The sequence below is a fragment of the Meles meles genome, chromosome 7 (genome assembly GCF_922984935.1).
Source record: "Meles meles chromosome 7, mMelMel3.1 paternal haplotype, whole genome shotgun sequence".
NCBI lineage: Eukaryota > Metazoa > Chordata > Mammalia > Carnivora > Mustelidae > Meles > Meles meles.
The window spans coordinates 68,491,874-68,509,150 of NC_060072.1; the positions used below are offsets into that span (position 1 = coordinate 68,491,874).

General features: G+C 39.8%; 1 protein-coding gene across 2 annotated transcripts in view; it reads left to right on the forward strand.

Annotated features, from left to right (window-relative positions):
- ITPR2 (inositol 1,4,5-trisphosphate receptor type 2) overlaps positions 1-17,277 on the forward strand; it is a 501,875-nt gene that overhangs the window by 113,593 nt on the left and 371,005 nt on the right. For both annotated transcript variants that reach the window (XM_046011092.1, XM_046011093.1), the window contains exon 10: positions 12,555-12,599. In XM_046011092.1, the coding sequence (XP_045867048.1) occupies positions 12,555-12,599 (45 nt within the window). The remainder of the gene's footprint in view (positions 1-12,554; positions 12,600-17,277) is intronic.

Here is a 17,277-nt window from a genome sequence, read left to right on the forward strand (position 1 = left end):
TGACACATTCAAATGACTGGATTATTAAGAATTAAATTGTTTATTAACTTTAATGAAGATCTAAGACCTCAATATATAAAGGAATTTATTAAAAATTGAGAAATAGAAAGCAGCTCATTCCTTGAAAAGACTTTGAAAGACTCTTTAGTCTGTCTTTAGAGAATATGACTTTAAATGCCAGATGCTATTTTGTCCATTAAGAAGTCTGGTGTACTTGGAGGAGCTCTTCTTTGACCTTTAATACTTGGGATAACATCTTTTTTTATGGGAAGGTGAGAGAAGGAGAATTAAACATTAATACATCTCTGAAAATGGAAAGCTAGCAATTTATTTTCTACTGGTTTTAACTAGTAAAATAGAATGGATACTTCTGTGCAGTGTTCTACCATCAAAAGAGAAATCTTAGCCTCAAAATACTGGCATCCATAGGTTAGGGTTTTATATTTCATTTGTTGGCTAACGTCAGGTAAGATCCTGGTGTAGTCACATCACAGGATGTGTGTGTCCTACTGGTGTGAAAGTGTCTACAGGTGTGGCAAAATCACAGTTAATTGTTATTGTTGTCATGTGATAAAAGATTGATTTCCAGTTCCAGTTCCACAACAGGTGGAAATTTGCCTCTGACAACAGTTAAAACACAATGTTTATCCTTTTATTATTTTGCTTTTAAAAAATGCCTAGGTCTTTAATTTCAACTCATTCCCAACATTTGGATTTGCAACTTCTTAGCCTTATTTATTTTCTTGTATTATACCCTTATTTAAAGGAGAGAAAAGGCTCCATGGCTTTTATTTTACTTTTTTAGTTCTATCTTTAATATCTAGATGCTTTTTAAAAAAATAAGACACACATCATAGGAAGTTAAAAATGCAAGAGTTGGGAATAATTATTTTTGGAATTCAGAGCAGCGGCCCACATCCTCTTTAAGATTTCATATCATCTTTAGTATATGCTTTTTAAGTGATTGATAAATGCAAAGCATGATGGAGAATGCTGCAGGTAGAGAAGGAAGCAGAGGGGTAAGTCTCTGCCCTCAAAGATTTGACCTCCTGGTTTGGAAGTGGAAGATGGTCTATAGTGAATGGCCACGGGATGGTCAGCGGGTAGGATCGTGTCAGGCTGATTGTGTGTTCAGGTGGAGCTAGGCCAGCAGGAAATTAGCCAAAGAAGACTCTTGCTTGTGGTGAACTTGTCCCTGGTTCTGCAAGAATGGAATAGACACAGGTGGGTAGAGAAACAAAAAGACAACCATTGTAGAAGTTGCCACGAAGACACAGACAGGGTTGTAGAATGTCCACATCATATGCAGACAATGAGAAAAGGGCAGCCTGGCTCAAGGAAAGGGATTCTTTTTTTTTTTTTTTTTTTTTTTTTTTTTTAAGGAAAGGGGTTTTAAAAGGAATTACTGAGTGACAGATCCCTTTGCTTAAAGATTTAGGTTGAAAGGTTTGGGTTTGATCTAATCTGTAGGAGCAATAAGGTTTGAAGTAGTTACCTTAGGGGCTGAGGCTGGACTGGTATTTGTAAACATTTGGTAGACACCGGTGATGTCCCTAGAAAATCTAACTTCTGCCCTTGAGGAGCTCTCAGTACAGTGTGATAAGTGTATTATAGCAATAGGAACAGTGATGTGCTTATGGGGAGGCACTGGGTGCCCGGGAGGCATAAGGAACAGTCAGGAGGCTGGAGGAGGTGCCGCTTGGTGGATGGGTAAGGCAGGCGTGTGTGTGGGGAGAACACATGTTCAGGCAGTGACGACAGCATTTACAAAGGCAAGGAGGTGTGTGCTATTGCACAAACTAGTTTCATATGGCTAATACATATGTGGATCACACCGAGGCTATGTGTGAGATTGGAAGTGGTGCTGGAAGGTGGGAGGGGAGTAGTAGGGCCAGACATGTAGGGCAGCTGATTTTTTTTAGGCCATATCTGTTAAGCTAAGGAGAATTGGTTTTATTTTTAAAGCATAAAGAGCAGTGTTCTAAATAAATTTGTGTTTAAGGACAACCACTCTAGAATTGCATTGGGATATGTTGGCTCTTTAAATTAAAATAAACACCATTAAAATGAAAAAGTCAGTTTGTCAGTTACGCTAGCCACATCTCAAGTGGCTCAGTAACTTCAGGGTGTTGGATGGTGCAGATACTGAACATTTCCATCAGCACCAGGAAAGTTCCAGTGGACAGAGCTGCTCTGGAGCCTTAGCAACTGGAAGGGATTGCCTCTGAGATGGGGAGCCCAGAGAGGAGATAGAGGTCTGATACCTTTGGGGAATTTTGAGGATTTGAACTGAGGGAGTGGCATTGGTCATGGCAAGAAGGGGAAGGGAAGACATTTTTCGGACATGGAAGCAATAGAGTTGGAATCCGTAGAATGTTATAGGTGAAGGAATTGGAGGATTCTGGCTTTGGAGAACTGGTGATGTCATTCACCAATTCAGGGAAAATGGGAAGGGGTGCAGCACCGATGAGGAAATAATCCATTCAGTTTTGACTCCGTTTGATTGGAGGTGCTATAAAATGTCCAGGTGAAAATGCCTGATAGGCACAGGGTTCTCATCTTCTAGAAGTTTGGGGATTGGATCCACCGACCAGCATCAGCATGGATGAGATTATCAGGCAGTATGAGGAGAGTGAGAAGGTGTGTGAAGGTGAAACTGTGGGGAACATCATTTTCCAAGGGTGGACGACAGACGACGGACAGGGAGCCTGAAAAGTCAGAGAAGCCGCTGGAAAATCCAATGGGTTGAGTTACAAATGTCAAGCAAGGGAAGACAGAGTTTCAAAAAGGAGAGAGTGCTACCAGAAAGGACTGGAACGCACTGTATTTATGGCATTTGGCAAGAAACAGTCATTTGTGATTGAGAGCATTTTTAGTGGAAACCAGAATCCAGAGGGTAGAGGAATGACAAGGAAGCCAGGAAGCGGAAATAGGGGTGGACTGACTTCATATCAGGGCTTTGGAGGAGCAGGAACACTAATAAAGGGAAAATAGTCCTAGTAGATAGGTTTTTAAAGGTATATTAAAAAAAAAAAATAAGATGAGAACAGAGCGGTTTTTGCCTTAAAGGGAAGTTCCTGTCAGAGGACCAGGACCTGGCAGTGCATTAGCCTTTTCTCTCAGCCTTTCCATCCTCAACACACATACTGATAATTTGAAATATTATTTTAATGTGCCCGAGGCATTTCTGGTAAATTGGATTAAGTAATTCTTGAATTGCCTTTGAGGGTATGGTGTTTATTTGGCCAGTGTGGCAAAGAGAACTTAGTGTAGTAGGGAAAAAAAAAATCCCATGTATACTGCTCATAATCTACCTGACCTAAAGCAAATATTTAACTTCTCTGAAACTCAGTTCCCTTCTGTGTAAAGAAGATGATAGTATATATTACATGGGATTATTTTGGAATTAAGGAAGATACGGAGTGCTCAGCACCTCGCACATAAAATATATTCAGTAACTCTGAAGTCCCCTCACTTCCATTGAGAAGGGGACAAAAAATATGGAGTCGTGTTGTTTATTATTACTTTCACTACTTCTGCTGTTATTATGGTTACAGTTTTTATCCAGCACTGGTATTTTTTTGGTAATCCAGGTAACTGAAGGTGGTGGGGGGCTGGAATTCAGGGATTCACCACTGGATACCTTGTACACGGGATTTATATTCAGTAAATACTAGATAATTTAATGGATGAATCCGGGAGAGAGACTGAGGCTGTAAATCCAATCATTTTACTTTATAGAAAAGGAAACAGGTTCAGAGAGGTGATTTACTCTGTCCAAAGTTTAAGAACAAGGTAAGGACAGTCTTTGGGTTCAATGGCAGGCTTGTGTTGCTTTATCTACCCCAGTGGTTCTTAGCCTGGGGTGATCCTGTCGCCCAGGGGCTATATGACCAGGTCGGGAGGTATTTTTAATGTCAGAACTGGGGAGAGGGAGCTATTGGCATCTGGTGGGTAGAGGCCAGGGGTGCAGAGAAACATCCAAGCACAGGACACAGCACAGCCACTACAACAAAGAATGGTCTGACCCAAAATGCTGGTAGTGCTGATATCGAGAAACCCTGACTCATGTTATACCAACATGACAACACTCATTTACTGACTGCGTGCTGGGAGGAAGCACCGTTTTGATTTCATGGAAGCAATGGAGTTGTGAAGAGGTGATACTGTGAAGACAACCAAGGTGATTAACACTTTGTCCTTGTCCTTTGGGAGTTTGCAGTGTAGAGAAGGACATTCATTTAGTCACTGGGACATCTCCTTTGCAATTATTTCCAGCATGCATGCATATCTGAGAGCACGAATTTTGTGTAATGTTTAAATTATGGCCATGTTAAAGCTCACAGTGAGTTTAAAGGGCTGCAATCTTAAATCTAAGCACAAAGGAGAAAAGAAACCCTCAAAATTTTACTTATACATATACTTCCTGAACATGATATCCTTTTTTTTTAAAAAGATTTTATTTATTTATTTGACAGAGAGAGAGAGAGAGATCATAAGTAGGCAGAGAAGCAGGCAGAGAAAGAGAGAGGGGGAAGCAGGCTCCCTGCTGAGCAGAGAGCCCATGCAAGGCTCAATCCCAGGACCCTGAGATCATGACCTGAGATGAAGGCAGAGGCTTTAACCCACTGAGCCACCCAGGCGCCCCTAAACATGATATCCTAATTTAACTCGTATTTACAGGGAAGCCAAGTTTTCCAGAAAACTGTAAAGAGGCTATTGTTTGTGGAGAAATGAAGGGGACACTATCCAAAGGAAATTAGACCATTTCATATGCTGATGCTTCTGTAGTCTAATTATAGAGACAAAGCACTTAAACGGCAAGCTATTTAAGAATAGCACTATAAATATAGTGCTATTTTGTTTTAGGGAATTCAGAATTCATTTTGGAGAAATATACAGTGCTAGAAGCTCATGGACAAAACGTGGAAAAAAGTATTTAATTGTGAATTAGAGAATGAAGCCATTTGTGGCTGTGTCAGATAATGCCTTCCAGAACACTTACAGTGCCATATAGTTAGACTGTCTTCCTGTGATGTCAGTTTCCTTGGGCCATACAAGCGAAAAGGTAACATGAGGGGAAGGAGCGCAAACAGCCATGAATTTTTGCGTTTTATACACTCTACTGTTGTAAGCGCACTCATGGCCATTTGCCCTGGATATTTTACTTGTATTGCCATACTGGTGCAGGAGAATTCACAACCATATCAATGGGAGAGACAGGACTTTTATCACAGTTTGAAGGGGATAATACGGGAATCTCAGGAAACCGTTCTTCTATAGTCATGGGAGCAATTCTAAGTCAAGTATCACAATTTATGATCTACTGCTTCTACATTTTCTTTCTTGGGATATTATTAAAGCCATAGGATCCTTCCCAGAGCAAGATAGATCGAATAGTGCAAGTACTTTTATTTGTTAAAGATATCATTACCCTTTCAAAGCCAACTAGCTTATTTGTAGATGGGCCAGACGTCCACCAGATGGCAGTAAAGACTTATTTCCTAACGATGCAATAGATTTTGGATTTAATTAATTAGTTAAAAACTTTGTACTCAAGAACCTGTACATCCGCATAGAATCCTATGAATATTAGGTTTATAGTTTTAAATATCTCTGTGTTTAGTTTTTCATGCACTATGTCAACCATAGCTGGTGGTTTGTATGTTTGCATATACATATATATAAATAAAGAAGAATATACAAACCAGGCCCTTCACACACACACACACACATAAATGTTATGTATCAAAATATAAATTGCACTGGCACATATAAGCACTTAATAAAGGTTATCTTTTACCTTCTTTTCTTTTCTAGAGTTGTCGGTCGGAATAATAGATTGGCTCTGAAATGCCAGAACATATACATATATAATTATTTGAAAAAATATACAAGTGATGATTTTAATGTTATATATCATAAAAATTAATCAAAACACATTTCCTCATAAAGAACTAACATTTTTGTTTTAAGAAAATGAGCCTATTTTGTGGACTTAGGAGGGGTCTGTTTGCTTTTTACTATTGTGTTAGGTGAAAGTTGCATGTCTTTCATTTGATTGTGGCACAATCATGGTTTTCACTGCCTAACTATTTAGGGTATTTCTCTGTGCCTCTCTCTTTCTCTGCCACTTCTCTCTTCTGGCTTGTGACATTCTCTCCTTCCTAGCCCTCTTTGGCCATTCAAACGAGGGCTCCCTTCAGGGGTTTGTACTGGGTCTCTGGTCTTCATAGTCTCCCTGTTACTCACCCCCGTGGCTGCAGTGGGCCAGGAATTTGATCTCAGATATCCCACTGCCATTGCAACTCAATAAATATGTCTATGATTGAATCATTTCTCCATCAAACAGTGCATTTTCTTAGTGCAATGTTGAAAACCTGGCAAACGTATTTTTCTCTCAGTTTACACATTCCAATTCTACTGACTGTGTCTCACACCATGCCATCTTCTGCATTGGCTTTTTCCTTTATATTCGGCATGATTATTTTTTGTCAGGGCTCTGCTTCCTCTTCCTAGAACCACCTTGCTTGGTTTCTTTGCCTCTTTCATCCCCTGTCTCCATCTCCTACTAACCATGACCAATTGAGGATTGTTTTAATGTAGTGTTTTTGCAAACGCTTCCCCAGTGATACTCAAAATCTTTTTGAAGATGTAAACCCATTAGTTTGTGGTTTAAAAGACCCACTGGTCTGGGCTGACTTGGATCCACCTTGGATCACACCTCTCCTTCTTTATGGAGGCAGGAGGGAAGTAACATGGCATTGTAACCAAAGGATGGAGTTTTGGAATCATAGGATCTGTGCTTCTGAGTGACCCTACCACTCACCAGTGGTATGACTTTGTACAGAAGACTTCACTTGATGTGCCCCAGGAGCCTCATCTATAAAGTGGGGTGAAGAATCCCTCCTACTAGGGGTGCCTGGGTGGCTCAGTTGGTTGTGTGTCCAACTTGGATTTTGGCTCAGGTCACGATCTCAGGGTTTGTGAGATCAAGCCCCGAGGGGAGCCCCATACTCCAAGCTCAGCAGGGGAGTCTTCCTGAGATTTTTCTCTCTCCCTCTGCCCCCCAGCCCCATGTGCTAGCTCTTTCTCTCTCTAAAACAAATAAATAGACCTTTTAAAAAAAAAAAAGAAAGAAAGAAAGGAATCCCTTCTAATAGGACTGTAAGGGGAAATGAATTAACTTTTAAAAGCATATAAAAATATTCCATAAATGATGTTAATGGGTCTTCTCTGAACACGTGTCATTTTCTCACCTCTGTGCTGCCTGTGTCCTTCCCCTGCACTGCCTGTATCCTTTACTCCTTTCTTTCTCTGCCAGTTATGATTCTACCCATCCTTCAAGGCTTATCTCAGATGCTACCTTCTCCATTAACAATTCTTTTTTAAAAAATATTTTACTTATTTATTTGAGAGAGAGAGCATGAGGCGGGGTGGAGCAGCCGAGGGAGCAGGCTCTCACTGAGCAGGGAGCCCAATGCAGGGCTCGATCCTAGGACCCTGAGATCATGACCTGAGCTGAAGGGAGATGCTTAACTGACTGAGCCACCCCTCCATGAATAATTCTTGGCTAAATTTGCCCACCACAGATCCCTCCTTCCTCTGACCTATATTATTTATAAATTATTCATTCTTGTCTTATGTCTCTTGTCACATTCTATTTTGTGTTATAGCTAACTGTATTTATGTCTTATTTTCCTTCCTAGATTGTACTGTCTCATGGTCAGGGACCATATTCTCTTCATCTTTGCTAAAATACCATATGCCACAATGCTTTGCCCATTCTAGATGTTCTATTAATATTTATTCAATAAATGATTGAAGAGCATATTAGGTCTCTCAAAGGGAAAAAATTCTCTCTCTCTCTCTCTAACGCCAGATTTATAATTTATTTTTTAACATAAGGAAATATTTCCTTTAAAGTCCTGAAAGATTCAGGAATCTTCACATGCCCATGTCTTTTTTCCCTTTCTTTAGAAATAATATTTTTTTGGCTCACCCTTAGTATAATTACTTTCATAATTACTGCTCTTATATTCAGAGAAGGAAAGCAACAGTATAATTAAAACATATATGAAAGCATATATTTATTTGGTCTTCAATTAATATTGGTGAATTTATATAGACATATTTGGGTGGCTTCTCCTCTTCCTTCTTCTTCCCCTTCTCTTCTTCTTTCTCTTTGTTATTATTATCACTTTACTGAATTTACTGAAGCAATAACTCCACATTAATTATTTTTTAAAAAACCCACGTTACAGCCGGAGAGACACAAGATGAGGCAAAATCTTAACTGATCAGCACCATCTTTCGTATTATTGCCAAAGACACAAATATATAAAATTTGATGAAATATAATTAGTGTGATTAAGCTTGGTCATAGACTTTTCTCATTGAACAGATGAGGACTCTGAGTTCCAAGGTTAGGTGACCTTTCCCGAAGCTCATGGATATCTCCTCCCAGGGCAGAGCCTGGAGTCCAGTTCCCAGACTTCTCTTAGGGATTGAACTTAGGGATTGAAATGAGTGACCCAAGAGGGTGAAATATATGAAGACAGAATTTTAGAAAGTAATGTCATTGGGATGGAACATAACTTACATTTCAGAGGGCGTACATGATTTTGTGTTTGACCACGGTATGTTAATTCCTGTTCCTTTACGCAGTTTAGGTAGGACACATCATGGTTTCCAGCACGAGTTCCCTTCACAGTGTCTGTGGCCAACTACTTGAATGCTTATTGAATGAATGCTTTGACCATGAGATATATCTGTGGCTAAACATGCTACATATATTTTGGAAATAATTTAGCTATAATTTTAGTCTGGCTATTTTTTTTTTTTTTTTAAAGATTTTTATTTATTTATTTGACAGAGAGAGAGATCACAAGTAGGCAGAGAGGCAGGCAGAGAGAGGAGGAAGCAGGCTCCCCGTGGAGCAGAGAGCCCGATGCGGGGCTCGATCCCAGGACCCTGAGATCATGACCCGAACCGAAGGCAGCGGCTTAATCCACTGAGCCACCCAGGTGCCCCTATTTTTTTTTTTTTAATTTGAAAAAAATCTGAATTCTTCAAATTGAAAACAAATTTAAAAATGCAAACCAGTAATGCTTGACTGAAATAGCTGGATAAACCCCTCCTGGGCACTATGCTGGCTCTGTCATGACTGCTAAAGAAAAGTGTGTCTTCTTGTGTTTGATTCATCAGTACATGAGAAGCCCATTAATTCCCTATCTTTCTGGCTTTCTACCTTTCACTCTTGGATTCCAAAAGCACGAATAAGCCGGTTTTGGAATTAATTCTTTTGTTTGTAATTCAAGGGAACTTAAGGAGCCTGAGATACATATCTCCAAAGAAAAAGTCGTGCCTCAACTCTGCCTAGTTTCTGGCCTAGCACTAAGGGGCAGCTTGTAATTGGATTCCCTTTTTCTTGCCCCCTCCCCTGCCTTCCTTTGTTAGTCAGTTTTAAAAAACCGAGACTCCTGTCCTGTGACTCTTGGGCTGGGTTCTCTGTTTTCTTTCCACTCCTCTCCCTTGTACCTCCTTCTCCCCCAATTTCTGATTTGTTTAACCACAATTTAGTTTCATCTGACCTTCAAATTGGTGTAAATGGAGTCATACAGTGTCTTGGCTTTTCACTTATAATATTTTTAAAAATTAGTATATAACTGACATATAACCTTTTATTAGTTTAGATGTACAACATAATGATTTGGTATGTGTATATATTGTGAAATCTTTACCGCAGTTAAGTCTGGATAACGGCCATCACATCATTATTGCATGAGAACTTTTAAGATCTACTCTCTTGGCAGCGTTCAAACATGCAGTACAGTATTGTTAACTATAATTGCCATGCTGGGCATTGATTGTATCCTCAGGACATATTTTCTTATAACTTGAGTTAGTACCCTTTGACCACCTTTACCCATTGCATTCATGCCCCATCTCCCACCTCTGGGAACCCAGCACTCTGTTCTCTATCTCTGAGCTCAGTTTGTTTTAGATTCCACAAATAAGTGAGATCTTATGGTAGTTGTCTTTCTCTTACTTATTTCAGTTAGCACAGGGTTGTTAAGGTCCATCCATATGGTGGCAAATGACAGCATTTCATTCTTTTTTATCGCTGAGCAGTATTCCATTGTCTGTGTCTTTGAGACCCAGCCTTTTTGCCGTATCAGTAGCTCATCGTGTTTATTACTGAGTGGTCCCCCATTGTTTGAAAACGCCACATTTTATTTATCCGTTCTCTTGTTACATGGTAGGCATTTTTGTCTAAATCTAATTTCTGGCTCTATTTTATGTCCCTATCATTGTTTTCCCTTTTGTCTCCTCTGCTCATTGTCCTCAAATGAATGTGTCAGTCCGTTTTAGTGGATTTTCCTGGGGTATGGTAACCTCTGCATACACGGTTCTTCAGCTGAGCAAAGCTTTATTTTCTATTATCTTTGATCATTGCTTGTATCCCACTAATTTTCTCTTCCTTTTCAGTACACCTGTTGTCTGTCAATTGATAGGCCCTTCTCTGGTCCTCCCAGGACTACTTGCTTTTTCCTAATTTTTATTTCTTCATACGTTTCCACTATATTGAGGGACAGCTGTTCAATTTTTTTTTATGCTCTGCACCACTCATTACCTGCAGCATCAACTGTGCTTTCATTGCTGCCAAAATGGAGTTTAATTTTGTATTTGCGTTTTCATTTTTAGTGAAATCTTCTTTTTATAATTCTTTATATTTGTATATTATTATTTATGTGATTTGTATTATGTTTTCAGCTGGTCATTTTATTCTGTTGTCCTTACCTAGAGGAAATGTTGACTTACACTTTCTTGAATATGCCAAACTATTTCCTGAAAGTTGATAGAAGATATTCAGAAAGATTCTGAGAAAATAATTTCGCCTCATAACATGGTTTTTAATCAGTCCCATGTTGTTTTTCTTTTCCTTCCTTCCTTACTATCTCCAGACAAGGGGGCTCTGTGCAGAACCAGATCGGTTGAGTGGATGGTCATTTTGTTCTGTTTTTTTTAAATTCTTGATCCTTTTTCTCAGTCTTTAGCTGGAGGGCTACACTGCTGTTGTAGGTCCTATGTCCAGCACATGACAACTCTGCCTACCCGGGCTCTACAGCCCTTGCCTCTCTCTCCTACCCCTTTGCTATCTCTACAATGTCAGGCAGTGTAATTCCCCCATATGCAGCCAGTGTTTTTGCTCTTTCTTTCTTCAGGAAGTGCTTCTTCGAAAGCCCTCTGCTATCATCTGCCCCCTTGACTCTCTGCCTATTTGTTTTCTGAGCTTGTCACATTTCTGTGGTCATGAGAGGACAGAGGTAGCAGGGACAGTGAATGGGAGTCCTGGGGAGACAGGTTTCTGCTTAGTCTAACAATGGCTCCTCAGCGGTACACACTCCTGTGTGGGGTTTTGGTCTTTGAGTGAATGGACAAACAGCGGCAGCCATAGCAAGTCTCCTAACTGTGTTCACAGGCTGTTAGCTTGAAGTGAGGTGGAGTGAGCTGAGTCCTCAGAGAAAACCTGGGGATGTGTCTGCTTCTCCCTCAGCACCAGCTGCTTTGTGAAGATCGACAAGTCATTGTAGGTTTGGGGGTAGGTTGTTTTTCAGTCTTAGTCTTGAATGAAATTCAGACTTTTTTTTGTTTTGCGTTATTTTGCTTTTGATCCTTCTCAGCACCTTCACTAATATTTAATAATAAGTTGTGAGAACATTCCTCAGAGCTACTAGCCAAGTGCCATTCTGAGAAAGACTCTTGACCTTACATTTTAAATGGTGACTTTAATGCCTGGAGTCACATGTTACAGACACCAACTGCTTCATGTTCATATAGTTAAAATCAAGTGAACAACTCATTATTTAGAGAAAAAACACCTTGTAAGTCTGTTGTTTTACAAATTATGAACTAGTTATTTCAGTACAACACAGACATCCTTTGGGACTGTGTCATCGGATGGGAGTCGGGAGGTATGCATTCTGGCCAGCTGGAAATGTGTGGGCCGACACTCGGCATATCCGGAACTCATCTGTCTTTGTTGACCCTTAACACCCACACAACACTCATGCACTAACCTTCATATCCGATATATATATATCTGGTATATAGCTCTTTTTTTTGCTCGATTTTCTCTTCTTGTGTATATAGCATGTAGAACATGATACCGAATTGTTGTTACTAAGACTTTCCTTTGGTCTAATTCCAAAAAATTGAGTTATTGGTTAAAGGCAGATTTTGTGGTGGGCCAGATGATGAATTCTCTTGAAGGTTTTCTTGGAGGATGCGAGATTGTCAGCTCTTCCTTGTTCAAAGATGTCAACGATTCTAATGTAAACAAAAGCCATAGACATGACATTTTAGCTCATGTCTCCTGCCACTAGAGTTTGAAGGTAATATTTTAAATTGTAATATTTAGTAATGGTTTCTTTCTTAGTTTTTTTATATTGAATTTAATTAAGGGTACAATAGTGAAATGAATTAAAGATCATTGGTCTTGTTAATGTGCTTTTCATAAAGATTCAAAACTGGTTTTGTTTTGTTTTTAGCTTAATCCTGATTATCGAGATGCTCAAAATGAAGGAAAAAATATGGTGAGTGAAATTGTTTTTTTCCCCAACAAATTCCAAATATATTGTTTATATTTTCTATGAATTGAGAAGTTAATAGAAAATTGAAGACAAGGGATTCTGGGAGATTCTCTGACTAGAGGCTATGGATCACAGATAAAAAGTAAAAGATGACATGGCTTATGTTATAAAAAGATGTCCAGTAATGGGTATTTAGGGAGATTTGTAGCAACTTGGAGGCCATTTATGATAGAACACTGAAGGCAGTGGGCATCTGGGAGATATGGTGGGTCTAGGTTTAGTTTTCAGAAGTACATAGATGTACATAGATGTTTAGGAAGGAGAAATTGTATTATGGCATGATATTAAAAGAGGACAATGGGACAATCCTTTCTGATTGAAAATAACTTGAGTTCTATTTATGGGGAGAAATTGAGGCATCAAACAGCTGTATGACTGATTTTTCTGATATTCTGAAGCATGCTACTCAGAAAATCTCAATCTTATTTTAAAGCCAACTTTCATTAAGATATTTATTATTATGCAGTCTGCTCTTTCATCATTGTTTGTAAAGAAGATGATTATATTATAACAACATGACTTAATTCAATACAGAATTCTGAAATGGAGGATATTTGATGTGTTACAGATAAAACCTGGTTGATGGGATGGATTTATGTACCTATCTCTATGTCTTTATATAGTTTAGCAATCTAGCTAGACATTTTAATGTTAAATAGACACAGTCTATAATTTTCTTAGGAGTTTAGCAGTCTCTTTTGGAATTGCTAAGGATTATTACTGCATCATTCAAAATTCTATCCTTTGACAGAGAGGGTTGTAATATTTAATTGAAATAATTTCTGTCTTTGCATTGGCTCTCAGCTTTATGTTTTATGAAGATATTGATATGGGGGAGGTGAATCAAATCAGAATTTCTGGACCTGAGTTAGTCCTGTTTGGCTTCTTTCTCCATCTGATTATCAGATTTACAATAGAAATAAAGCTGAAGTATCAAGTCATTGGCCCAATGAAAACTTTAATTTGTGTTAAAATGTCCCTAAACACAGAAGTAGGCTTCTTAGATCAGTTGGATCACTCATTTCTAATTCAGTTTTACGCCCCTGTGTGGACTTTTCTCTCCTTGGTTTTCAAACAGCTAGCCCAGGATTGTTGGGTTCTCATCTTCCTGTGATTTTAAAAAAATGCCATCCATAACCACATTTAAAAGCTGAGTCTTTGGTTCTTGCTATAAGCTGGGCAATGGTCTCTTACCAAAGACCACCAGAAACACACCTGTTCTTGAACAAGTGGAATTAATGACACGTTGCACTTACACCCCCTGGGAACTGTGGGACCTCTCAGATGGTGATAGAAAGAACCTGTGGGTTTGTGGTTATACAAGATGACTTTGGGAGGATTTAAGGAAGGGGCTTACTGTAGATAGGAATGCTGTCAGGAAGAGGAAGTATCCTATACATTTTCTCTATAAGAAGTGCAGGTGAGAGCCAGGCCAAGATGTAAGTGCTATAGGAAGCAGCACCCATTAGGGGAGAGGGATCTTAAGTAGTGTCTGTGGCTTGGACAACATTCCCATTTTGTTAGTGTTCAGACACGATTGTGGAGTGGCCATGTCTGAAGCTGACATTCTGTGAAATCGGTCGTGTTCACAGGAGGACACTGTGGCCTATCCATGAATGTTGGGGTGCTCCTCGCCACACTGAGCCTGCCTGATCATACTGGCACACTGAGCCTGCCTGATCATACCGGGCCAAACTTCGGATGTCAGGGTTGCTTTTCTCTTGCTCAAGGGCCTTTGTTTATGATATTCTATGTGAGTTCAGCATTGTATAGAACCAGGGGAGTTCTACTTCTTCTTCTTCTTCTTTTTTTTTTTTTTTAAAAGATTTTATTTATTTATTTGACAGACAGAGATCACAAGTAGGCAGAGAGGCAGGCAGAGAGAGAGGAGGAAGCAGGCTCTTGCTGAGCAAAGAGCTTGATGTGGGACTCAATCCCAGGACCTTGAGATCATGACCTGAGCCGAGGGCAGAGGCTTTAACCCACTGAGCCACCCGGGCGCCCCGGGAGTTCTACTTCTCACACTGCCGTTGACTTGTGTTGCTTTGAACATGTCAGATAGCCCTCCTGAGACTCCTTTTCCTACCCAAATGTTGGGATGAGGAGGTTTGCTGTGTGTGTCAGCTATATGCCATGAGGTTAACATTCCATCAGATAAAAGGAAACTCTTTGAATCCAAGATGTTCGTAGGTTAAAAATGTATGTCGTTTCTATTGGAAGGGCATCACCCCAAAGCTTCAAATTGTGCCATTGAATTCCATCTCTTTGCTTATCTCCTTTCAGCTACATACTGTTTGGTGAGGCACTGATGATGGTTCTGGGCAGAGCTGAGTGGGAGAGAAAGAGTAGGGAGGGTTAGGAAGCAGCACAGGGAATCTAAGTCATGAATCCATGAGGTTTGCTGTTTGCATCGATCAAGCTTTTAGTTAGACTTTGTAGACGTGTTGCCTTTATGTTTTGAAGTACAAGTTCTTCCTTCACCTGTAAAGGTGACAAAGAGCACTTTTCTGTGAGACAGTTGTTACCAGCAACACTTTAATTGCATATAACACAGGTGGGTCTGCTTTGCCCTGGAAGTTTATGGCTGGATCTCATCTGCCATCCAAGAGAGGACCAATTGAGACATTTGATTTCATTTTTTTTTTCTATCCTTAATCCCTAGCTTGAAAGTAAATAAAACTAAAAATATGGAACAGTAAAACTAAGAATATGGCTTCTCATTTTGTAGACCATTTACCACCTCGCAGTAATTATGTTTCTGTCTAAAAAAAGAAAACAAAGGAGCAGTTAGAGCTTAGCCTGTGAAAAATGCAATCAATTTCCCCAAACAGAATGCTATCTCACCTCAGATCTGGGTTCCAGTAACAACCGAGTTCATTGTGACCGTGCTAATTATTTTTCTTTCCAAATTTTCCCTCATGTTCTCTGTTTAATGTCCAGTTAATATTTTTCCTGTAATTTAGAAACCTTTATCAAAATGTTGCCTTCCATTTTTGAAGTCTCAAAGGTTAATGCATGGTGCCACTGAAATGAGGCGGTGTGTGTCGGAGCTCCCATTAAGACCCAAATTGCTGTATTTATTCTACAAAGGAGCCTATTATTTCCAATCTTACAAATGTACAGCATCCACAGGGACCCTGTAAACATTGGAACTGTGTCAAGCCCAGCTGGGAACCTGACAGTCATTAGTTTCTTCTCCTTGAAAGGCTGCATCTTTTCAAATGGCTCTTTGAAGGGGATTTTTTTTTGGACTAACACCACCCATTTTCACATTACCATATTGATGTGGAATGTGATCTGATTTTTCAAGGGAGTGTCTTTGTCTATGCTGGGGATTCTCAACCTTAGCCATATTGATAGATTGGCCAGGAGAATTCTTTGTTGTGGGGGTTTGTCCTTTGCACTGTTGGGTGTCTAGCAGACCTATAGACTCTGCTCACTAGATGTCACTTATGGCCTTCCTGCCCCCAGTTGGGGCAACTAAACTTGAGTCTGGAAATTGCCAAAGGCTCCCCTCCCCCACGCTCCCGCCTTCCCAGGGTTTGGGCTCTCTCCTCATTGAGGACCACCAGTCTTTATGCATAGACATACATACATAGCAGTATTCTAGGAACCATGATACTTGGCTGACATGTTTCGGAAAATTCTATTTTATAGGCTTTTTTTGGGGGGGGGGACCAGATTATGAATAAAGACCCCCATATTTCCTTAAGTTTATACTCTATATTCATGACTGGTAAGGTGATAAGGGAAAGAACGGAAAAAGGGTCATTAAGAATGAGTTTAAGAGTAATAGTGTCTTAAGGAACCTGACAAAGGAAGAAGTGTCTGCACCTTTAAATGGCAGGGTTATGTCTATTACAGAAAGTCAGCAGTGAGAGCCCTGGAGGGTCTGACCCAAAACACAGATGCCTGCACATCATTATGCTGCCTTGGCTGTGACCGCACGCAGTCTGCAGCAGCCCTGAAAATGCATACATTCTTTCTTACAGAATGTCTCTGGCTCCTAACAACAGAATTGCAACGTGATGTCTCTGCTAAAAATTCGATGACTCACAAATGAGTCAACAGAGAAGGTGTTACAGGAGGCTAAGGGCTATGCCTCCACTGGCAGGCCCCAGGACAGGCAGGAGAAGCCAGGAGAGCCATTTGTATAACCCGAGAGGCTGTGTGCCTTTCCTTCCACGTGAAAATGCCAGTTTTATAAGAGCCCAGCAGACTAGGTTAACATTCTGAGGCTCTGCTTTCCCGAAATTGAGGGTTTTGGATAGCTAGCTGATAGGAAATCTAACACCTGTTTAAGCTCTGTTGTACTTTAAATGTATTTTCATGATGCAAGAAGGGAGGGCATTTTGCTTCGGTAATTCTGTGTGGGGAACCGGTGTTTTTGTGTCTTGTTTCTTATTTAAAAAATATATGGGTTTACAAACAGAAGCCACAGGCATACCATTTTGAACAGAACTGCCTTCCTATTAAAGAAATATAATGTTGATTTTTCTTATAGATTGAAGTTTGAGCCATACATTTAAAAATTATATATTTATAACTCTTCATTCATATTTTATTGTTTACAAATTTTGAGGGGCTGTCTTGAAATTTACTGTGGAACTATTTCCAAAGG